At 39.7% G+C, this 25,336-nt stretch overlaps 1 protein-coding gene across 2 annotated transcripts in view; it reads left to right on the plus strand.

Annotated features, from left to right (window-relative positions):
- The window catches only part of LOC311258878 (carboxyl-terminal PDZ ligand of neuronal nitric oxide synthase protein-like), a 218,275-nt gene that overhangs the window by 118,221 nt on the left and 74,718 nt on the right, over positions 1–25,336 (plus strand). For both annotated transcript variants that reach the window (XM_084355548.1, XM_084355549.1), the window contains exons 5-6: positions 7,848–7,956; positions 21,036–21,177. In XM_084355548.1, coding sequence (XP_084211674.1) covers positions 7,848–7,956; positions 21,036–21,177 — 251 coding nt within the window. The remainder of the gene's footprint in view (positions 1–7,847; positions 7,957–21,035; positions 21,178–25,336) is intronic.

Here is a 25,336-nt window from a genome sequence, read left to right on the forward strand (position 1 = left end):
CCACGGTCCATTGAAATCATCGAAGGTTTGTGAATCTAGGGGGAGGAAATCCTTGAAAGTATCCAAAACTGTAACTGTAAAACTGTATTCTATACCTTCATATCAACAAGCGATAAAAAATTGAAAATGGAATAAAATGATTTGTAAAAATGTTTCAGCCTCTTCTAATTGAATACAGTACAATATATTTATTGTTCAAACTGACAAACTTTGCTGTTCTTTGTACTCGTATCATGAATTTGATGCCAGCTGACAAAGCAAGAAGAACCAGAATATCACAACGTTTTTTCAATCAGGGATATAAGTTAACATTTACCTGTGGGTTAGGGTTATATTGTCTACTATATTTCAAGCTATGAATATCTAAAGCATTTATTTTTCCAAGTCCAAGTCCAAAACTTTCTCTAAACACCCAGGAATACGATTCTGATAAGGAAATACTGAGCATCTTTCAGCCAGTGTTTAGATTGAAAGAGAGACTGAAGCAAAACATATATAAAGTAACCACACTGACATTGTTACCGGCCTCCATGCTGTTTTCTGGCACGTTCGTGACGTCAAATGTGACTCAACAGAAAGCAAACAAATGAGCAAAAAACAGAATGGCAAACTCATCTAGCGGTAATGGGAAATGAATCAATTACCTGTTTTTAAAGAGCTTACCTGTGTTAAAAATATGGCTTAAAAATTCTGTAATCCACCAAGTGTTAACTATAGAGGTGTAAACTGTCCCCAGCAGGTTTATAAAATGTCCCAAATTCCAGAGGATCTGACCATACCATCTGTCCATATGGTAGCTACAAACCCAGTTATCAAAGCCCAGAAAATGTTGATTTGAGAGACACATTTTAATCCTGAGGCACTGATGTAAAATCATTTCACTGTTGATGTTTCTGAGAGATGTGAGTGCAGATTTTAATTGAATTCTTATCTCATTCTTGTCCTCTAAATGTCTCCGATTATCTAGATGGTCTAAAATTTAAATTGATTAATATTGATCACTGGTGCTACAAATTTTGTATTTGGCAGAAATGTTATGCTTTATGTTCGACTCCTTGAACTATTAATGATCCATCTCTCCTTATTTGACGACTGTGCTGCAGTATATCTGTGTTTGGATCAGCCTGCCTGCTGTGTCATTGCTGACTGCTTACTTTCTGCCAGCGGAGAAACTATTACCTCCCAGTTTTAGCTTGCTTTGAGGGATTGAAAATTGAAAAATCTTTGAGCACATTTTTTTTTTTTGTAGAAACAGCACTAAATCACAATGTAACGGCAATGATTCACACAGGGACATTCATTCATGTGAAATGTTGTGGATTGTTGTACTCCTAAACAAGAACAGCAACCCCCTTGAAATACAACACAAGAAGTTTTTCCATTGGCAGTATTCATAGTCTGATTTATTTAGCTGTTAATCCTCTTCGACGGCTCTCATGTCGAGCCTGCCTCTCTCACTCTGAGATCTGATCTATCCAACGCATCTTCACCTGTATGTTTGGCCACTGTTCCTCTTAGAGACACCTGATAGAGATGTATCTGAGCAGTCATCCCTGCACTGCCTGGGGATTTGTCAGCAAAGACTGTCAACTAAGCTCACTCTTTTACTCACTCTTCAGGGCTGAGCTTCACTTGTCTGCCAGCATGTTTCTTTTTTATCATTGCCTGCGATTTCTAAATTAGATTCAGTTTTCTGTATGTGACAATTGGAAGAACTCAAGACCTTCTCCCCTACTTTAGATTTCAGAAGACGAAATCTGTCGGGACAGATTTTTTTCACACCGACTGGGGTTTTTGGCTGAAGAGAAGGCAAGGAAATAGTTGAAAGGGGAGACACTAAAAGGTTCTATGCAGCCGGTTGAGAGCAGTTCAGTCAGTTCTCTTCGAGTAGAAAACAGCCTGATAACAGAGACTCTTGTGTTTGTTGACATGACACATAAAGAAATGTTTCTGCGACCCTCATTAAACTGCGGCTACTGACCTTATCTCTACTTTCAGTGGCACTTTAAACTAGGGATGTCCCAATCAGGTTTTTTTACCCCGATCCCGATGCCGATACCGAGTCCCGATCCGATACTTAGCCCTAACTAATATTTTCCTAGATAATACAGCTGCATTAAGAAAAAATTACCTGCATCCAAGCTGTTCCTTAATAGGTTTTTTATTTTGTTGAAACAAAGTAAATACTTTCTTATGGCTCTTCCTTATTCTGCATATCCGATTGCAACATTGGTTTTCATTTGTTTTTTGTTTTTTAACAAAAACAACCAAGTAAACAAAGTCAGTAACTAAACCCTGATCTTCTGTCACGGAGATGGGCTCGTTATCCAAAACGATGAATTCAATGACCTTCTCTGTAATATTTGTGTCCATGTCGCTGTCTCGAGGATATTTCTCTTTCCTTTTGAAAGTATCCGCGAGTGTTTGTTGCTTCGGTGCTTTTGCCTGTATTGCTTGAGTGAACTCATGTTTTTGTTTTTTATGTGCCATAGCTATCAAATGTGTAGTATTAAATGCAGCTCTTTTGCTACCCCCTCACGAAACGGTCGTATTGCAGATGTTACATGTCGCCATTGGACTGCTTTCACTTTCTAATTTGAAATATTTCCACACCGCAGACCTTTTATCCACAGGTTCTCCAGATCTGACTCGCATGTCTGCATTCTGCCCCAAATTGTGCTCCGTTGATGACAGCTGACGTAAAAATAATCGGGCTTGTGTCCACGTTCAAAATTGCCGATCCTGATCAGTGAAATAATGCCCATATCGGCCCCGACCCCGATCCCGCAGACCGGCTTGGGACATCCCTACTTTAAACCCTTGTGCATGATGCTGCTTCACGTCCGTATTTACCAACTGTACTCTGTAACTGTTTTGTCACAGCATGATCCACATCAGTTTCTGTTCAGAGCCATTCATAAGCTATGTTGTGCAAAGCTGCTGTTTATGCTAACTCACAATAGTGACAGTTAACTGTGAAGCCTGACATACTGACAGTTGTGTTAAAGTTTAAGAAAAATGTTAGTAAAATTTAACGCATGACCTCTAACCTTTCAGCCACCTCTGCCCCAAATAGATGTAAGAGCCCCCCTTAAAGGAAAACTACATTTTCGTAGCTTTGGTCATTGGGCCTATCACATATGATAGTGTTACTTTTGAAATTAACTTGTTACGTTACAAGATTACTGCAATTAATAAGTAACTTGTTATGTTACAGAGATACCTACTGAGAAAAGTAACTTAGTGTATAAAAAAGTAAAAGTGAGAGTATGTTGGCATTAACAAAGACTGTAGCTCGGCAGGCTAATGCTAACAGCGAATGAACAAACGAGCTCTTTATTAATCTTTTATTTTTTACTTAAAAAAACATAAAATCGAGAAGGTACATGGGTGTCAACAAGTTCATACAACATGTATTTTTTCTGCTATTCAACTACAATGAAAGAGTTTGAATTATTTGAAGTACATGAAAGTTAACAGAAACCCAGGGTACCTAACAGGCGCAGCTGCTAATGATCAGACAGCACACTTAGCTGAGACATAACATTACAGTTTTAGCAGCTGCCTCTAAAAATAAGATAACACTGGCTTGTATGTACCTACAGCACATCGTGTTTAAACATGTGACTAATGAACCAGAGGCTGCCCTCTCTGTGCTGGCTGTCTGGCTGAGTTACACTTGCACACTGACACAACACAACCATACTTACACATCTGAAGATGTGTACGTACTGCCTGCCAAGAAGTAGGACAGAAACAGAAACAGTTCTTGTTTTTAGTGGTAACAAAAGGAACAGGAAAAAAAATGGGGAAATTCTTGTAATAACGAATGATGACGATTGTAATATATTACGTGAATCACAAAGTAACGCGTTACATTAGTCATTACAACAAAACAGTAATCTGATTACTCTGTCGTATTGCTTTCTAACATGTTCCCCCCAACATTGATGACATAACAGGTGTGCTCCCTGCTGACATTGGCGAGAGGCAGGGTTAACCCTCGACAGGTTGCTTGATCATCACAGGGCTGACACATAGAGACAGACAACCATTTATGCTCACATTTGCGCCTACATCGATTTGAGATTTGCAAATGAACCTGCACATCTTTGGACTGAGGGACACCAGAGCACTTGGAGGAAACCAAGGCAGGAATGGGGAGGACATGGAAACTCTACACAAAAAGGCCCCCAGCTAGCGAACAGGCTTAAACCCAGAGCCTTCTTGCTGTGAGGCAACAGTTCTAACCACTGTACCACCATGCCACCCCAACACTATTATGATTGATAGAATTAACTGCCAGACCTGTGTCATTTAAAACTGATAGCCAGCATTTTGTCATGCATGTAGTGAATATTTCAACTAACTAGGAGTAACACAAACCACTGCTAATGTGCTGTGAGACGCTGTTACATCACTTAAAAAAATCTGTGGGAAATGAGACCCGTTAATCTTTGGTTTTTGCAGCAGCGGACTGGATCAGAACTCAGGCTGAAACTCTCCAATTATCTGCGTGTGTGTTTGTGAGAGAGAGAGTGTGTGTGTGAGAGAGAGAGTGTGTGTGTGAGAGAGAGTGTGTGAGTGAGAGAGAGTGTGTGTGTGAGAGAGTGTGTGAGTAAATGAGTCACTGCAGATAGCTGTGTCTGGTATTTTGACCCGCTGCTAAGCAGAGTCGACAAAGTCACCATCCATACCACAAGACCTCAGCTCGTCTGGCTTCCAGAGAAAAGGCCAAAACAAATACCACAGAAATGTCACTGAGTTTAGAGATGAGACCCCTGATATCTAATACACGTACACATACAATATGCACACGCACAAGCACACACCCACAAAACCAACATGCACGGAAACACACCCAGACACACATTTCAACAGAGGCAACAGGGTTATTTGCATAATCTTCACCTGATTTCCTGCTCTTGCCCAGTTGTCTTTTGTGTCACTGTGATAAATTAGCCCAAATACACCACCAGGCTGCTTAATTATGGCACAAATTGCCCAATTAGGAAGCTGTTCTGCCTGAGGTTCCTGGTACTTCTTCAACCAGTTGATTTTTCAAGTTTACTGTGTTAAGCAACACCAACTACAAGCTTCAGAGTGGCATCCATTCATTAACCTTCAAAATTCAGCCAGCAAAAGGGCGGTACTGCGCTCAATGATGATTTTTAGGGGAAAGTCAAATTTAATCTAAACATGGATTCATAGAAGTTATTTTCTATGAAGATTTAAGAAAGGTTTTCCCAGCCTTTTTGCTTTTTCAAAATTCTCTGCACAGATTTTAGGTAGAGAGTGCATTAGTTTATCTATTTTGCTGTTTGAGATTTTTATTGCTATTTTTATGCGACATAGTGATGTAATATAATAATAATAATCTTGAAAAGGGCAAAAGGGCAGTGCAATCCTCGCAGTGATGAACAAAGCTCATCATTGGAAGAAGCCCTCCAGGTCACAGCTTTAACAAGTTAGCATGGATGAGGCTATTATGCTCTGAGTATACTTATTAAAGGTTATTACAATAATGATTTCTTTTTTAATCTCTCTGCATTGAGAGCCTCCTTTTTGCTTGGTTACTCATTCAGTTCAATTCTTTTTTTCTCTTTCCAAAGTACAGCAGTCACTATCAAGATCTATCAAGCCTTCAAGTTTCATTGTAACAATATTGAAAGAGCAAAAAGGTGGCACAGCCTTCAAAGTAATGAGGTTGTTTGTTATACTCTGATGAAAACCTTCAGGTTGTCATGTAAACACGAACGAAGTGCGAAGTGCCTTTTTGATTGTGCTCTGTGCAGTCCTTTTTCCTCTTTTCAAAGTCCCATAGTGATGCTGTGTGAGAGTCTAGTTTTATATTATAACTTGATTATGCAGGGCACAGAATATGTGTAAAGTATTGTAATCAGCAATCCATCTTGAATGTTAAATCTCACAGTGGGACAAGTGGAAAAAAAGCAGAACAGTATGCACAAGATGATAGGTAATAGTCATGCGCCCTTTAAGAAAAATACATCCCAATGCTGGGGGTCAGAAGATCTGATGAATGCTCTGCCTGTTCATGAAACAGAAAAGAAACATGAGGCATCTAACAGGCCCAGAATGTCTGAGATCTTAATGATCTGACTGTATCTTCTAAGATGACACATTTTTCAACCTTGTCTCCAACAATAATAACTAACAGGCACTGATAAAGGTTTATTATTGGAGATGCACCATTTTTTTCCCTTTCACACTAAGACTCCTGGATACCAGTATACACTATACATAAATGTTTAACAGGGCTATCTTAAGTGCACTTCGACCATTTCACTTACAGGTCACCGAATACAATAGCATGTTAGATAAAGTGGAATATACTGCAGTTCAATTTCAGTTGGATATTATTTGTGTGTTCAGTCACTGTAAACAAGTGCAGTTTTGGAGAAAATGTAAGAGTTTGGCCTTTCAGGATTGTCATGCCACATGTTTTCAGCACATGTGCAAAATGTTCACAATAGTCAATAGTCCAGAGTGTTTTTAAGATTTCCAACAATATCCACTTCTGGTATTTGACCCCAGATTCAAGGGTTTTATGGTTATGTTGAGGCAACTCAAAGCACCTGATTCATTTTAGGGAAGGAAAGTTTTTAATTTTGAACAGTGTGACTCAAAGCACACGGGGTGTGAAATGTATTACCAAATACAAATTACCTGCATATGGAGGTAATTGTTACAGGCTGGAATTGTCCATGTACGCACGCACACTGCTGATATCAAGAGTTGCAGGACAAAATCAAATAGCTTTGATGCCCCTCAGGTAGTGATTATGTAGATTAGTGAATGAAGTTGTGATTTCCGCTAGTTCAGAAACAATCGATTTAGACTGTGAACACAACACTTTCCAGCTCCTTGGTCTTGCATTTCTATAGCGCTTTTCCAGTCTACTGACAGCTCAAAGCGCTTTACAATAATTGGCACATTCACCCATTCACCTTCATACACATGCAATGTGCCAACTGCTCATCAGTTTGGGGTTCAGTAACTTGCTCAAGGACATTTCGACATGTAACTGAGGGGAGCCGGGATTTGAACCAGTGACCTTCCGATCACTAGACGACCCGCTCTACCTCCTGAGCTACAGCCGCCCTCCTTGGTCTCAGTCTTGTCATCATGTTGTCATCTGCAGTGCTTCATCTCTCCAGCAGTGTTGTCATTGTACATTAGATTCAGTGTCAAGCTTAACTCATAGTGTTCCCCCTCCTGCGGATTATTATTGTCTTTTATGCTCCCTTTTTGTCCCAAACTTATTTCCTCCTCTTTACCTGCTCTGCAGGATATTGTACATCTCTTCACTGTTGGTCGCACACAGTCTCTCCCTGCCAGGAGAACTCTATTATTGTCTCAGACTCGATTTCCCCTGCATCCTCTTCCACACAGGATATTTTTAGTTGTAATGGTATTACCTCGTCTGTCTCCTCCTCACACTGGGATGTTTTGCAGTTGTCAGTTGTGGTGTTTTTTTAAAACTTTGAATTAAAAGTTTACCAGACCTGTCACTTAACTTCCTGTCTCAAAATCCCATAGAATAGGGAAATCCACGAGGAAGTCTGTACTTGGCAGTCAATCTAATCACAACTTTCTTTACCACCCTTTTTTAGTTTGGGAGCTAAAATTTGGTCTCTTGCCTTTGGATTAAAACAAGCTTAAAAATATTGTTTATTTTCGTCACATTGCAACCCCAGAGAAATGGGCTGAGTGCCTATTTTGCGTCTTAAGATACATTTAGAGCTGCTGCCAGGCTCTGATTCTGTTTTGCATCATATTCACATATTTATATCTTAATTTATGACCTATTTTATTTTATCTTTCAGGATATTCTATGTGTCTCACGACTCCCAGGATCTGAAGATTTTCAGCTACATCGCCAGAGACGGACAGAGTAATGTCTTCCGCTGCAATGTCTTCAAGTCCAAGAAGAAGGTAAGAAAGACGGCAGTCTGGTCAGGTTTTTATAGCTTTCCCCTTTGAATATGAATGCAGAGCCTGAATTAAGGCCCCATTCAGACAGAATCCTTGTGAGGCAGTGTTCTGTGATGTAATGTTCCAGCCTTTAAAACCAGGAAAATAAATCATATGCCATATTGCGATAACAATATATAGTCTCATATCACAATAACAATATAATATCTAAATATTGCCCAGCCCTATAGCCAACAGATCAGGCAGTGATTGTCCTGGGTTGCTTCAACTTTTGAAGAGAAACATTATTCTTTGTTGTCTAACTACCCTGATTTACAGCTCAAAAAATGTATTGTATGTTTTATTATATTCAAGCACATGTTTGTATCTTCACAGAGTTTCTAACATAAAACCAAATAACTGCGTTTCCAGTTTTTCTCATGCCAATGCATCAGAAAGGGGCAGCTACACTGCTCTTGTGTTAAAGAAAGATATTAAATTCACATACATACATCACACTAATGTTTGAGTTTAGACTCCATTATTAGAAAGTAAAATGAAAACATCATAGCTACCTGAAGCGTGAACTGGTAAGCTAAATTAGATTTGCCAAATGTACTGATGCACAGAAGAAGAAAGTGCCGGAGGTGTGAGAAGAAAAATACTCGACTTAACCTGTTTGTTTTGATTTCATATTGTATAAATGAATTTGTGTTTGTGCATGAATTGCAATCACCAACCCATCAAACTTTGTTTCTGTGTAATGGCAAGATGGAAAAAAAGGTAGCTGCTAAGTGTTTCATTTCCAATGTTTTTCACAGTCTGTTGGTCGTGCAGTGTTTAAAGCAATTCCTCCTCCTCTCTTAAATCATCTCACTGTCTGAGCCACATCCTGACAACCTCCAATAAAGAGACACACGGCTGTCAAGCAGCAATAATTCCTCCTGGCACTACAGGCTTGTCATTGTTGAGGTTTGTGGGACATGTTGGAAATGCTCTCCGGGTGGACATGTTGCTGCAGAGAAAGTCTAAACAGATTTCAGCAGTGAGAGAATGTGATCCCAGTTTTCCACTTAAGCTGCCAGTTCGCAGGACATGGTGGTGCAGTCCAGGGGTTAGCTGTGTGAAGCACACACTGCCTCATTATCTCTCACAGACAGATTGACACAAGAGACACAGACACACACGCACACTGTCACACACACACTCTGTTCAGAAGACAAAATGGAAAGTGACACATACCAAAATTCTCTGAGGCAACTATGACCCTGAGGCCATTAGGCTGTAAACCTGTGTGTGTGTGTGTGTAAGTGTGTGTAAGTGTGTGTGTGTGTGTGTGTGTGTGTGTGTGTGTGTGTGTGTGTATAGTGTATTTTTCAGCATAGCGGAGATTTTGGGCAAAACTCTTGTTTTTTTAATGGAGACCACGTTTATGTTATACAGTTACAACTTATTTATTACTGTCTACATCTGGATGATATTTCTGAACATTTACAAGTTTGTCATTACAGCTAAAAATACACAGTTTATGATTGCACACCCGGCTTGAAAGCACCTCCTTTGGTTATTAAAAGTAATTACAGAAAGTTTGTTCTTTGACATTACTTCTTTTTTCTTCTGATTGACAGAAGGCAGCACCCTGCACAATGAAAATACAACTGCTGGTGCAGCAGAATAATGTGAACAAAGTACAAAAAAGTTTACTGGATTTTATTTGGTCACTTGCTGCGACAACCTACTGACAACATGAGCTGCAGTTGTGTTTGTGCCCACCTGTTGAGTTGAAGTCCAATATTTACTCTACTTTTACCTTGTGTCCTTTGTGAGAAAAACATCTACATGTAGCTATTAATCTTTTATGTACTGCTATCTTGTTTTGTTTATCAGTTTGTTCCAGGTTCTTCACCAAGTCGCTAACTTTGTCTGTTGTTTGGTGCTGATCAGGTAGTGACGGCTATTATATCTATATAGCCGGTGACCAGAGGCATTATGTTTTTGGGTTGTCCGTCCTTCCATCCCATTTTTGTGAACGTGAGACCTCAAGAACACCCTGAGAGAATTTCTTCAAATTTTGAACAATGGTCCACTTGGACTCAAACACATTTTTGGTGAAAACTCAACAATTTATATTATAAGTGTGGCAACTAATTTTACACAAATGTCTAATAGGATAAAATGATGAAGTTCTGATGAAGGCCAAAGGTTACCTTCACTGTGACATCATAATATTCTGCAAAAAAAAAAAAGTCCTGGCCATTATGAAATGCCACAGCTCAGGAAGACCTATAATTGACAGCTTACACAAACATTTTTTAATAACTTTTTTGTAATGGAAAATTCCTTACACAGAGCTTTTTATATAAATGAAATCAAACTGGGAATGAATTGCATACCCCACTTTATCTAACATGTTGTAAGCTAATTTATTGAATGGCCTGTTATTGAAATGGTCCAAGTGGATTTAAGTTCCTCCTGATAAGCATTTACACAGCACATACTGGCATATCTGGGAGTCTTATTGTGATGGAAATAAACAGACGGTATAGTAAGTATAGACACAGTCCATAAGCCTCAGCTGCAATATTTTGACTTTTCGAAAAGAAAACAAGTGCAACAGATCAATATAACAGATATATCTAAAGTGTATGGTCTACTGGTTGTCTATAGAAAATGTAAATAAAGTACAGAAAACACTTTACTATCCTTTAAACAGTTTAAGACAGTTCAGTAAGTATTCCTTGGACAAGGGTTACACAAAGAGTGCGAAAACACAAAAAGAGAATGAAACAGTCCTGGAATAATAAAAAAGAAATGGGCATATACATATCAAACATGCAATAAAGATGTCATCCTATCAGTGTATGGTTTTGGGAGAATGTGTTTTGACGTGTAGAAGGTGGCGAGTGTAAGATGAAGTGTAAGATTGAGCAGACTTTATTCCCCTCTTAACTACTGGCAGTGAAAGAACAGCTCGGCTTTAAATCATGGCAACATAAAAAGGCTTTAGTGGCCCATCAGTTCTGACACTTAGACATGTTGTGGGTCTCTCTCTCCCACTCTCACTCATGCTTGCTCACTCTTCCCTTTCTTCCTCTGATCGGCAGTTTAAAGGGGGCTAATGAATGACCTGGCCTCTATTATGTAGAATTGAAGTGAGTGTGATCGAGCAGAGACCAGGGAGTGTTCATCAGAATACTGAATGCTGCTGCGGCTGAGAGGTCAGTGCGCCAGTGTGTGATTGTGTTTGTTTACAAGCCTTTAAAATGATTGTATTTTATGGCGTTTTTTATGGATGGTTATTCAGTTTTAGGTGAGAAATAACCATCTGAGTGAAGCGTGAGGGCAAAAATAGGAAATTGACTACTTTCCCATTGCCAGTAGACGAGTTTGCCTTTCTTTTATTTATCTGGTTTGTCACATTGGACGTCATGAATGCTTCAGAAAACATGGAGCAGTTCAAAACAACATGGAGAGACTTTAGTCTCTTTTGTCAAACTCAGCAGCAACTGAATGATATTGTCATTGCTGCAAATTACTTCATTTGAAACACATCATACCTAAGCAGCTGAATCGGGTGATAACCAGCAACTCTGAAAATGACATGTATCACCGTTCCCCAAAACAACATGACCGTTGCAGTGTACCGGCGACGGTAACGGACCTTCTTCATATGGTAGCAGTTTGGTTAAAGAAAACTGCTTTACAAAAACATCCTGGTTTGGGTTCAAATAAGTGCATTAATTGTGTGTCTTAAGTTACATACCTATGTTTTGTACGTAACTTTAGGTGCGTTATGTATGGTTTAGTTAACGTTTACGTTACTAAGTTATAATAAGTCATCGTTCACTTTTGGTTTTACATGGGACACAGACAGCAGTCTCCTTTGTTCGTTTAACCCATCCATTCACCCCTTTCTTGTCCCTTTGCAGACCACTAGAGGTAAATATGGGTAGTAATAAGCTGCTCGCAGACGACCTGTTCAACTGTTTATCTGGTGAGATGGGCTGATTTGTACACAAGAAATATCCAAATCTAGTGGGCAGATTGCCATGAAGCTTACTGAGTATGAAGGATGAATCCTTTCTATGAGGTTTCATCCACCCTTACTGAAGGTCAGTCTTAAATTGTACTTGCATAGTAATACAGTCAAGCTCTAGACCATATCATGCGTTAGTATCCTTACAGCCTTCGTCCAATCGTTATCCTCAATCTTCACCAATGAGGCAGTTACACATTAAAAAGCCAAGCGTGACGAGAGACGCATGAAGATAAAAAAGACGACACATAAAACGTGGCCACGGTCGTTTAAACCTGATAATGGAGTACAACACAACACAACACATCCCATCACTGCTGCTAAAAAGAAACTGTGCAGCTGGCAGCTGTACTGTTTTATGTTGTTATTGTTATTGTAATTACACTGATGGGCCACATGAGTCCTTTTTTTTTAGTGAAGGAAATTATCCCAATGCACAAAACACCCATAAGAACAACCTCAGTGGGTTAAAACAACACAGTTTGGTCCTTATTTATTTTTTAATTATCTTATGTTTATGATGGACGATGACACATCTGCTGTCCACAGCTGGTTGATGAGATGGAGAGAGAGTTGTGGTTATTGTGTCAAGTGTTAATTGAGTTCTCTCTCTCTGTGAATAGACGCCCTCCAACCATATGCTGTCATTCAGTGTCGACTAATAGCTTCAACTTGTTCAGCCTTGGACAAGGATGAGTTGAATCTTCTGCCCTCAATGATGATTAAAAAGAGCAAATAATTAAGAATTGCGTCATGGATATTCTCTAAAAAATCTTTGCTCATTAAAAAGTACTGAGTGAGCTACAGCATAAACAAAGCCTGTTTCAAGTATTGTGTTGTTGGCTTAAATAATGTTTGACATACAAGAAGTTTGGTCATTTTACATCTTACCATGGTCAGTGTTTTAGTAGAGTTGGCCTGGATAAAACTCCTGAATATGACCACGGATCAATGGTTTCATCATTGACATTGAGGAGTACTTACTTAAAATGACATATGCTCTTTCCAGACATATCAATGAAAGGACTCACATCATTCTCGACACAGCTTGGTTAAGATAATTGGATTAAATAGCCTTTCAGCACTTTGTATTGAATATCCATATCTCAGTGAAATGATCCTCCTGTCCGAAGCTTTTGTTTCTCACTCTCCTTTCTTCACACTCAGTCTAAGTTAGTTTTTACCTCTTTGTCAAGGTTGCATTGCCTTTATAGCAGAGGCAAAAAGCAACCACAGTTGAGGAAGTCATCGTATACATACTGTAGTGCAATGATCGTCAGTTGGTAGCCTTGTAGGCCAAATCTGGCCTGATAAAGCTTCTCATCCGGCCCCCAGAATATTAATAATTTAAAAAATGTGCGCAGTGGAAGTAGCCCAGTTTGTCCTGAAAGTGATCATACATTAGCTTGCCAACCCATTATTTATAGTTTACCACTTTACACATCAGATTCATCCTCACCTCCATCTTCTCTACTCTGTTGACCCAACTTTAAACTGCCTAGTCCTCAAAATAGCCACTGCTTGGAGCCCTGCTTTAGTGTATGACTCTTTGCCTCTTTCAAGATAATACATATCAGTGGAGTGATATTATGAGCATTAGATGTCAGCACTGGGATTTAAACACAGGAACAAGTCGGTAATGATCCCCTGTTATAGGTCGATGTGTACTTTTTGTGAAACAAGATAAAGGTTAGTTTCGATAGCAGGTGCTCTACCACATAGTATTTATCTTTGTGTCTCTATTTACAACACCTCCTGTAAACTGTGGTTTCGTGGAACTTGACCAACTTTACCTTTGTTTGTTTTAATGGATATCTGGTCTGATATTTGGTCTTTGTGAGTTTAAACCATCTCGTCTGAGGAGGAGGGGCAGGTTGAGTCTGGCATTTAGGGCCACAGCAGGACACACCTTTGTGGCTGCATCCTTATTCAGCCTTTAAAGTGGGACATAACTCAACCTGCTGTCTGCTCAGTAGACTGTGAAGCTGCACCTGAACCCTGTCTATGATAACAATAGACAAAACATCATTTTCTATTCTTCCTGTCACTATGCACAGTACAGTTTGGACAAGCTAATTGTCTACTGCAGGGCTACTAAACATACACTTCCACATTTATGCTCCCATTACACTAATGGGTAATTTAGCATCCCTGGGTCCTCCTGACCTCTATGTCTTATAGGCATGTTGTGATTTAGATATTTAATTGTATAATCGATCCAAATGAGCCTTCAGAATTGGTGAACCAAAATCATTAAATCAAAAATGTAATCAAATCATGACCTTAAAATGAAAAGGTATATCAAATTGTGGATTTAAAGAAGTGTGACACCCCTATTATCTTGTCACTGGCAAAGGACACAGAAGCATCCAGAGGATACCCATGCAGCCAGGTGAAGAACAAGCAAACTTCACACAAGCTAGCCAATGGATCAATCTTTCACTCCGATCTTCTTGCATTGGGTTGACATTGCTGACAACTGAGACACCAAACCACTCTGTTTGGGAACCCGATTGCCATATTCCTGTTAGAAGAAAAGGAGTGGCGGTTATGTTGTCTAAGCCGGTCATTTTCACATTGCAACTAAATGAATGTCTTTAACTTGAAAGTTTAAAAAGGTTTCTGAAGTGCAACCTTGATTTCTTTTACATAAATTCATTTAATACTACCCACCAAAATGTCTATTAGTTTATCTGAATGGGTCATTACCCTCCTTGGCCATGCAGATGGATGATTGTCTGATAGTGTCTGGAAGGAAATTGATTAAATGATGGCGACTAATCCAGGGAGGGAGGAATATGTAAAGATTGAAAGTTGGACAGAAAAGGGGAAAAAAGTGAAAGAGAGAAATAGATACTTAGATTTTATTTGGTACTTCTCAGTTCTCAGTGCTTTAAACAGCCATACACCACGTCCATAACTAGCTTAGTTTAAATGTGGGACAATCTAATCAAAGAAAGTGAACAAGTCTGATCAATCATTTGATACTTGACAGTGTTTTATACTCAGTGCTGCAGACACTTAAGCGGTAAAGTGTCTGCAGCACTGAGTATAAAACACTGTCAAGTCCACAAAAAATATGAAATTTTGATATCCAGCTGTACCTTGGTGTTGTAGTGGCTGAATGTGTGTGTTTTTATGATGTACCCTTGCTTTGCGCACCGCCTGGAAAGCGAGCTAATGGTTCAGAAGAGTCAGCGAGGCATCATGACTGCATTTCATCACACTCCACTTACTTCATGCTCTCACACTCAAACAAGCTCACAGTCGCACAGAAACCTGTTCACTGATTAGTTTTTGTCTGATAGTGTTCGTCTGCAGTGAGCTCACTCAGCAATATGTTATATTTCTGGCTGTCGCGCTAATTTCCTTGAGGCAATCCAAGTGTTTGATGGACATCAGGCCAGGCTGCGCCCTAATGATTACAGTAGTTAGCTGGTGGTCAGGGAGTCGCTGGAACAACTCCCTAAATATCACTCTTCTGTTCTACACTACAAATATCTTGTCTACACTGTGTGAGTTGTGAGGGGATGTAAACACAGAATGAATGAGCTCATTCAGTGTAGGAGAGAGACATAAGGAAGGCTTTAATTAGAGGTAACTCCCCTGCCATCCTCTCATTGTGTACCCTGCTTTTCCCTAAATTGCGTTATATTCCCTTCTGTCCCTTATATTTGCTCATGCCAAAACTTCTAAGAGGACAGTGGAAACACTGCTAAACCTCTGTGGGTAATCTGAGATAAATAATGTACCATGCTTTTGACTAGGCCCACTTAAAGAAAATATTCTACTAGCTCACTGGCCGCTTGATATATAAAGAGAAAGAAGAGAGAGATATAAAGACAGAGATACAGAGGTGGAACATTTATTCAGTTGAATTGACAGAGAGCTGAAGTGATAGGCAGAACGACAGAGAAACAGAAAGAGACCTAGACGGAGACAGTGACAAATGTCCAAGTTAAGAACTATTTCATGTCATTGCAGCTGGATATATACAGCCTTTGCAGTTGAGTGACAAATCTACCCGCAGTCTTGTCAGCCGCCAACATTGGTGATCCACTGGAGAATTGGCTCAGGGCATGAAATGTTTAGATACAGGAAAGCCATCCTGATAAAAAGTAAGGTAACTGAAAAAGATTAGTGTGTTGAAAGGGACTGTCCATTCAACAAAGGTATAAATAACTCTGAAGACTCTGACAAGGATTAATGAGAGCAGCTACCAATAAGTCATATACCAAACGGCCAAACGGGCTCTTTGGCTTCTAGAACAACCCATAAGACTGCTCCAAAAATTACACTTAATGAGCATTTTATGATCTTCTGCCTCTATGGTGATTTTTTTCCCACTGAAAACCAACTTGGTGAGAAAGATGGAATAGATAGAAACCAGTGGTTCCTCTTATTTTCATTCTAAATATTGCCAGGTCAACAATATAAATACAGCCTTGAAATTAGAGTAATCAGTGTTGTAATCCCATTTAAATAAGTGAGGTGACTGCGTTTTTTCCTACAATGCATTTGTCTGTTCAAGGTTTTGTCATAGTAAAGCAAAGTCAAGCTTATTTCCAACTCATCATCATACCTAAACAACTGAATCAGTTGCCAGTGACAACAAAAAAACATGTACCACCATTTATAAAACAACAAGACTGTTGCAGAGTACCAGGGACAGGCGTACCAGACCTTCATCGTAAACTCACAGATTGTTTGGGTTTAGGTCCTCATCAGGTCAACATCTTGATTTGGGTTCAAATAACTAGGGATACCACTTTTGAATGTACTTGATGTAACTTCACTACTGTATGTTTGTAAATTTAGAATACCCACCATTGACTATACACTGGACTCAAACGGCGATCTCCCGGACAAAAGTCCAGACTTGACATCCTCCTTTGCTGCTGTAGTAATTACCACGGCCACTAGAAGTCACTGCCTTACAAGAAACGTAAATATGGGTCGTAATAAGTAGACTTGGGCAAATATTAGATATTATCAAATGTCGCGATATTTGCCATCATATGCAATACATTTCACGATATAAGAGATCGAATAGTTGTTATGGTGTCTTCGGACTTTAACTTTGAAAATAAAATTCATGCAGAGCTGTCTGGCAGTGGAGGCAACACGCATCAATATTTGGAAAGTTAGCAAGATTGGGAAGAGCAACAATTTAATTGTCTATCACAGTATTGGGCAGGACAATATCATGATATAAAATTTGGGACATCGCCCAAGCCTAGTAATAAGCTGTGGCCAGGCTGGCTATTTTCTCTTTTAGTACTAAAAGAGGACAGTATTTATGGCAACTAGAAGTCAAAAGTATGGGGAGAGTGTAAACATTAGTCTTTTTAAGTGTTTAAACAAATTATCATTGTTGTATATCTCGTGAAGGCAGTTGCCCCTTATGATTATGGCTTAACTGCTTTGCCAGAAAGTCGTCCTGATTCAGTTCAAACAGAACAAAAATGATGTTCTATTGGTCCAAGAGAGCAAAGAGAGAAACTGTGCTCAAGATCAAGCACAAGAGCTCACAGATTTTATCACAGGTAAGAAATGTGGGTTTTTAATCACTGTCTCAGATCCAAAGTGTTCCTCTGTAATTTGCAGGCCATTGCAAAGGTCAAAGCTCTCTGTGTCCCAGAAAACAGCTTCTGTGTGCTTTTATTACAATTTGGCCTAAATAATACATTGCTCTCTAGTCTCCTCAAGAAGTATATAAAACATACAGAAAGCTGCTGGCAGATTTAACTGGAACAAAACACTGAGCTTACATCACTGCTGTGCTTAAGTCGGTGCACTGGTTTCAAGGTGTTCTTAGGATTGATTTTTTAAGATCTCGATATTATAAATATATTCTCACACTAGCACTTGACTGTACAGTTGATATGGTCCAAAAACTGAACATATGCCTGACCTATGTAGTGTCCTTAGATTCACAGACTCCCTACTGTAGCAAAGATTAAAGACTGGTGAGGCCTTGGACCCAAAATGCTAAAAAAGAAGGGGAAAAAAACTCCATTACTACACCCCTAACCCTGCATACTACTGTTCAGTGTTACAATATTTATTGAATCCATATTTTAAAACTTTCCGCTGTGTAGTGTATTGATTTAGTATTTTTCAGTGATATTCTCAGGGTGAATTTGACCTCTGAATCTTGAATCACCTTAAGTTTTTTCATCAACCACTGACAGGTGTTTTTCCAGGTAAAGAAACTATCAATCGTGTATTTCTTTGATCCACGTTATCTGCTTTGAGGTTAAACAACAGACAAACTGAGAAAGAGAATAAGGTACACTTAACGAAACAAGGAAAAGAGACTCTCTGCAAAGCATCCATTGTACTTGATTGTGCGTTTTCCAATCAGTCTCTGTATGAGTCAGGGGAGCTTGAGCCTTCGGTTCACTGTGTTCAACAACACCAGCATCTGCTCTCATTGCCCTGTATAGCTGCCTCTGGAAACATCTTCAGAACACATGTTTGCTGTCAGGCTGAGGACCAGCATGGGGTGAAAAGACATAAATAGAGGGTCCACAGAGGAGGAGGAGGAGGCAGGGAAGTGATTGATGAATGTGTAGGAGAAAACTGAACTGAGAAGGAAGAAAATAGAGAGAGACAAGAGTAAAGTATAGAAGGTTTGCTACAAAATAGAGATACCTGCAGGGGTATGAACAGTGTATCTGCATGTGGGGATCTCTCACTGATCCCATTGCCTTAAGTGCAAAATAAAGGTTAACCACCACTTTTACCACCATTCAACACTCTTCTGTGTTTTTTAATATTGTATATCCCGCAGTTTGATCTCTTGATGGCTTTTTCTGTCAGCAGAAGCCGTTTTTGCTGTTCTCTCTCGCTGCTCTTGTAAAAGCAGTCTCTCTCAAAGCAATTTTCTCTTCAAGTGACAGTAATCTATCTCATATTTTCCTAATGCTGGTAGAGCAACCGACTTAAACTGTTTCAGGATATCAACACAGAGAAGACAAATGTTTAGAGCCAGAGATGGGTTAAGTTGCAATTTGTCTTTATACCTGTGTGTATGAACTTATATTGCTTGTTTGAACACAGCTACCAATGTTAGTGCTTCTTTGGTTGCTTGATTACAACTACATTTCAACCAGAGCTGGCAAGGAAAAAAGTACAAATACTAAGTTACTGTACTGATTTTTAAATTATCTGTAATCTACTTTAGTATTTATTTTGTATAACTTTTGACTTTTCCTTCCTAGATTTGAACCAAAACTTGTACTTTCTCCTCCTTACATTTTTAAAAGTTAGTTTTAATGCATTTGAGGGGAATGACAGATTACTTTTATTTTGCGTCATTCCATGCCGCCTTCCCAACATCACAAAACAGTCAGATCACGCGCGGCAGACGTAGCGTGACCAAACATTGTAAAAGACATAACAAGGCCAAAACCAACAGGAATAGGCAGTGTTAGTGTCTCATACCTGTAAAGACCCCACTGCCCTCTGCCTGGATTTTCTTTTTTTTCTCTTTGTTGCTACTTGGAAAATGTGGCTATTTGACGTCCCGGGAAACTGTCTTTGTGGTGCGTTTAGGAACAGCTAGGACAAATCTCACTGATTCTACCTTTAAGTTTAATAGTCTTTGAATTATATTAATATGACATGAGCTTCAGTTAGCTTTGACCAGAAATGGCCGGTAGAAATGTCGTTATTTGTATAGTTTGAGTACATTTCAGAGCCTGTACTTTATTACTTTTACTTGAATAAAGAAGTTGAATCAATACTTCTACTTTGAGTCTTTTTTCACAAGTATCTGTACTTGTACTTGAGTAAAGAATGTGTATACTTTTGACACCTCTGATTCCAACAGTAAAGAGTTAAAGGAACTCCAGAAACACAACGTTGACGTACTGTAATTATTTTGCTGTAGTTGTAGAAACATGCTGTGAAAAAACAAAAAGGTTTGTCAGTTGAGTCTATTGTCATGCAAAAAGTGACAACTCTTGACAAATCAGTGGACTGCAGTGTTTCTAGCTCTGCCTTTAAGTCCTTGGTCAGTGTGCCAGGTTCCTCAACAGAGGGTCACAAAAAAGGGAACAGGGTAGACTTGTTCTGTTGCTACCACCCACAACTTCTGCTAATAGAAACGTGAAAATAATTGTTGTGTAATAATTTGAACTGAAATTAACTGCTGGGCGGATAGCAGCTTTTGTGGGAATGGACTTCAGACTGGTCCAGAGTTGATAACAGGGACAAGAGAGGATCTTGCCCTTTGGCAGGGTCTTGATTCTGTTGTGGCTTTTAGGCCACGCTGCATCTGTTCTGATCATTCAGCTGAGGAAGAGTGGTGTTTGGGGGCTAGGCCTCAGTGCTTTAAAATGAAATCTTTTTTTGCCTCTGCACCTCTCTACTGTGACAAGTCAGAAAAGAGAGAGCTGATAGCTGACAGAAGTCACCTAAAGATGGTTTCACTTGACCTGCCTTTTCAGAGCAGGGCGGAAAGAGTACAAGGGGAGATAAGCAGACACATCCGCATCTCTGCACCTGAGGACAAAGGAAGAACCCAGGCAAAGATAGAAATTGCGTTGTGAGTTTGGACAGTGAACACAGACAAACTCCTCTATGAGAGATTTATTGTGTAATATCATCAGGTGATACTGTTGGCCCATGTGAGACTGAATTAGTAACCAACTCTGTGACCTATATTAATAATTTTAAATCACATTTCCGACCTATCGTGCCTTTTTGATACACAATTCACATGTCTCCAGGGCTAATCTGTATCTAGTCTGCACCTGAAACTTGTGGGACACGGCTCAGTACATCTGGACAATATTTCATGGAAATATCCCCCAGCACAAGAGATATGATTTTACCTTTCTGGTTTGTTTTGAATACCCAGAAACTGAGTTGCAGGATAATGAAAGAAAAGAGCGCCACCGACAGAAACTAAAAATTTATTGAATAAAATGTTTGAAATTTGGTTTAAAACACGGTCGAGGAATGAGTGCTTTGAACCAACTGCCAACACAAAAGTGATACAAATTGTGTTTTGAGAATAACATTGCTTTCTTTCTCTTTCCCTCCCCACCCACAGAGTCAGGCCATGCGTATTGTTCGGACGGTCGGCCAGGCGTTCGAAGTGTGTCACAAACTGAGTCTGCAGCACACACAGCAGAACGCAGATGGACAGGAGGACTGCCACAATGAGAAAAACGGCAACGAATCCTCCGTCGCAGGTACACAAACACACACAGCATGCTCCTGCTATAAAACTAAGCATCCCATTCTTAGCGGCAAGCATTTTGGGTAAATGTTCAGCACTGCTGCTCCTGAGTTGTTTAAACGCTTGGTATTTGTCTGCAGTGATCTGTGCTCACTGTTGGCTCCCTTCTTTGTGACAGAACATGAGTCAGTAGAGCTACAGAGAGCAGGGTGATGTTTCATGTCAGAGTGCTGCAGTTTAATCACAATTGCGTATCTGTTGCAGCCTTGTAGAAGCTCCTTGAAGGTTCATGAAGTAAAGCAGGTGACAAATGAAAAGAATAAAAAGTACCTACTAAGTCCCTCTTAGGAGAGTTATTTTTTATTCTTCATCTGTTGTTATACCTTTATCCAAAGTTGTTCTGGTAATCCTTGAGTATCACTGAACACTGAAAGGCATGTCAGACAGGAGAGGCGTGAGAAATGTTGTGTTGTCAGCATCTTTCTTACACGAAACACAACAGGTGATTCATCAGAAGTAAACCCAACTGAAAATAAGTGGTATTTTGGGCAAGGACAACAGTAGAGAACATGCACAGATGGGCAGACGTGTGGGTGGAGTTGACGTAGAGTTGATGTTTCAGGGTTCAGTGTGCCGTAGCAGCGAGTGTGCTGATGGAAGAGGCGGAGGATTTATCTGGGTGCGGCTGTAGAAATGTTGTCTAAAGTAAAGTGTCTGAGAGGAGACAAGAAGGGTCACATGGCTGACAGGTGTAGTCAAGCTTGTGCTAATCTGCTAACATGCTCATTGCCAGCCTCCTACCATTGGCAGTGTAAGGTCTTTTCACAATGTTTTGTTAAAAAACACCTGCATTATCAATGCAATTTTTAAATAATGATAATACTAATACATGACAAAGCATTGGTTAACTCAGTGCTGACACTGTATTGGAATTCTCTTTCACATTATTTTTCATTAAAAAAATTAACATATAACTATTGCAACTTCCACAACATTTAAAAAAAAATGAACTGACATCATCATCAGAAGGTGAAGAAACGACAGTGTTGACATTATATCAAAGATGTCTATGTTCTGTGTTGCAGAGATGTCTACTGAAGTAGGCATGCTAACCAGCTAGCCCGAGACTGCCTGAGTTATATGAGAGCGGCAAGTTCTCTAATTAGTCTAATAACTAAACGAAACAAACTCACAGAATGTCATGAAAGGAAAATCGAAAAAAACATTTGCCTTATTAACTCATTGTCGAACATTCAAACTCGACATAAACAAAATAAAACTCACCAAAACAGTCTTGGTTTGTACACAATCACCTCTGGTTTGGCTGAAATAAATCCTGTTTGCAGAGTAAGATGTGAAAATATTCTGACTCTACATGCACACTCATGTTTTCTCTCTTCCCCCAAGTCATAATCCTGATAAGAGCTGCTGAAAATCACCTCTGTACTATATTCCCAGTCTTCAAACTGACTTGGTCTCAGAGGCCGGGTTCAGTCCCAGTTGTGTGTCCAGCAGTGTTCATTCAGAGGCAACTGAGCCCAATTGGCAGTGGTGACTCCCCCCGGGATCCGAGGTGTTGGTCCAGGCATACCTCAGCCACCTAATTGGGCCACGTACTGTAGCTGACCACTAACTGAGCTATCTTGCTAACAGCAGCTAGTCCTATATTTTCGGAGCTACCCTTTAGATAAACAAACTAGGATAGAATGTTTTTTAGGTCATGGAATAAAAAATATCAAACTGTATCATCAAGGCCATGGTGGAAATTGGATATAAAGTCCAAAAATAATGCAAGATCTGAAATCTTGGCAGCACATTTTCCCAGTGTACACAAACACCTACACACTTCTAACACAGTCATATGTCTTCAGATAGCACAAACAGATTGTACTGCACACGCACCCCACACACACATATACACATTCCCGCCTGCATTGTGCCCAAGTTGGCAAGCAGGAGAGGCCGATGCTGGAGTGAATGTCACGGATGAGTCAACCCAAAGAAAGAAGGCACCGCACAACTACACTGGTGGGCTGAGCTACTTTTATCTGTGGCCTCGTGCCTGGACAGGATGGGCTTCACTGCAGCCCAGGGACACGTGGCTCTGAGTGGGGTCTGAGAGGACAGACATGGGGATTCAGCAGTTGGAAGAGTCCCTGATCTGAGCCCTTTCACAGCATCGTTCCAGTCATTACAGCAGCCAGGCCTGGTCACCCTCCCCACCAGGCTGGGGTGCGTTATCGCCACATCCTCCTTCAGCCCTCCAGAGACGAGCTCTCTTTCACATGCTGATGAGCCCAGAGATCACCCACGCTCTATAACTGTACATTCACACAGAGTGAAAGGACCCCACATGCATACAAACTCAGGCCTGTACGCACACCCTCACACAATCGCTGTCATGGTGTGTTAAGCAACACAAGAGCCGTCACGCGCAGCCAATGAGCTTATCTGGAGAACTAATTATCATGGAAATAAAAGGATAGGGATAGAAGAGTGGGAGATGGCAGATTAGAGAAACAGAAAGCTGGAAGAATGCATGGATAGTGCAGGGGAGGAGGGAGAAGAAGAGATGGATATTAAAGGGAAAAGGCATTTGGGTTGGTGGAGGATGAGAGGAGCAAGAAAAGATGAAACGCAGACGAGAATTAGAGAGGAGCAGGGAGGATGGAGAACTGGGTTGAGCAGCAGGGGGTCCGAAGAAAAGGAGAAACAGCGGAGTTTTTTCAAGTTTTCTCAGAAGACTGTGGATGCAACATTTTTGAACAATTGTACAAAATAATGCCACATAGAATGAACAATATAATCTTATTAACAAACAAATAACTGTAGAAACATGGCTGACATCACTAGAATGAATAAAGCCTACTTAAAGTGTAACTCTCACCAAAATACAACCTAGCCTTTTTTTGTGAATGTACCCGAGTCAAACCTTTGTGTAAAAGAATAATTACGACGGAAAAGTCACTTTTAAGATTTACCGTAGTTTAGTTTTCGGGTCAAAAACATTTTCAGTTGCATGCTAGGGGCAACATTACAGTAGCATCAAAATCGCTATTTTTAAAACACTAAGAAGACTCGACACAACATGAAACTTTGCTCGTAGTATCACCAGGGTCTCTACACATGAACATGAACATTGAGAACATTGCTTGTTACACTTTAATGGAGAGTAATGCCAAACATACAATAGTATTATCACTGAAGCTCACATTCACATAAGACATAGCAGTGACATAGAGATTCAATGATCACTGAATCTATGGTGAAGCTTAAAGGCCATATGGGGTAAATGACCAAACTGTTTTGACTTAATTATTTACTCATTCATTTTTAGACTTAGTTTTCTTTCAAAAGGAGATATGTTGCTCAAAGGTAAAATATTTTCACTTTTCAATGTGGTTTCACTTGGTTAAAGGATAAGTTCACCCAAAAATGAACAGTTAGTCATTATCTATTCACCCCCATGCCAATGTAAAGTTGGGTGAATTTTCGTGGTCCACAAACCATTTCTGGAGCTTCACAGCAAAACAGCATTGCAGCACTTACTGGGGACTTGTTTTAAAACTCAAAACTCAAAAATAAAACGGCTCAATACAGCTCATCCAGCATTATCCAAGTCTCTGGAAGCCCTGAGATCCAAAATTCATTTGAAAAGCTGTTATTTATACCCTTAATGCATGGTCAACAGTACTTCAGACGGCCATGCTTTCTTACACACCTCAGGTCTCTAGCAACCTGTTACCTTTTTATAGAAAAACATGGGAAAATCATTTTTTTTTAAATCTTTTTGACAGCAGAACATTTTGTAAAACCAAATAGTAGAATACTTGCATATACAATACAAGTTTATTGCTTCTTTTATTCATGTTTGAGATTTAAGGAATAGTTTGACATGTTTGCTGCACAGAGGTGCTGGGCAGATGGATACACATTAAAACCACAAATCATTCTCTATATATTTCTTTACATATCTTTGAAGATAGGCTAGCTGTTTCCCCCTGCCTCCAGTCTGTATGCTAAGCTAAGCTAACCACATTCTGACTACAGTTCTGTTGTTATTGTACAGACATGAGAGGGATATTTAGCCTATCTTCTAAGTCTCAGCAATAAATCAAATAAGCCTATTCCCCCAAATTTCAAACTTTTACTTTTTATGTTTTCACCTAAAA

Source organism: Pagrus pagrus (assembly GCF_965226575.1).
Source record: "Pagrus pagrus genome assembly, chromosome: 6".
In the NCBI taxonomy this organism is placed as follows: domain Eukaryota; kingdom Metazoa; phylum Chordata; class Actinopteri; order Spariformes; family Sparidae; genus Pagrus; species Pagrus pagrus.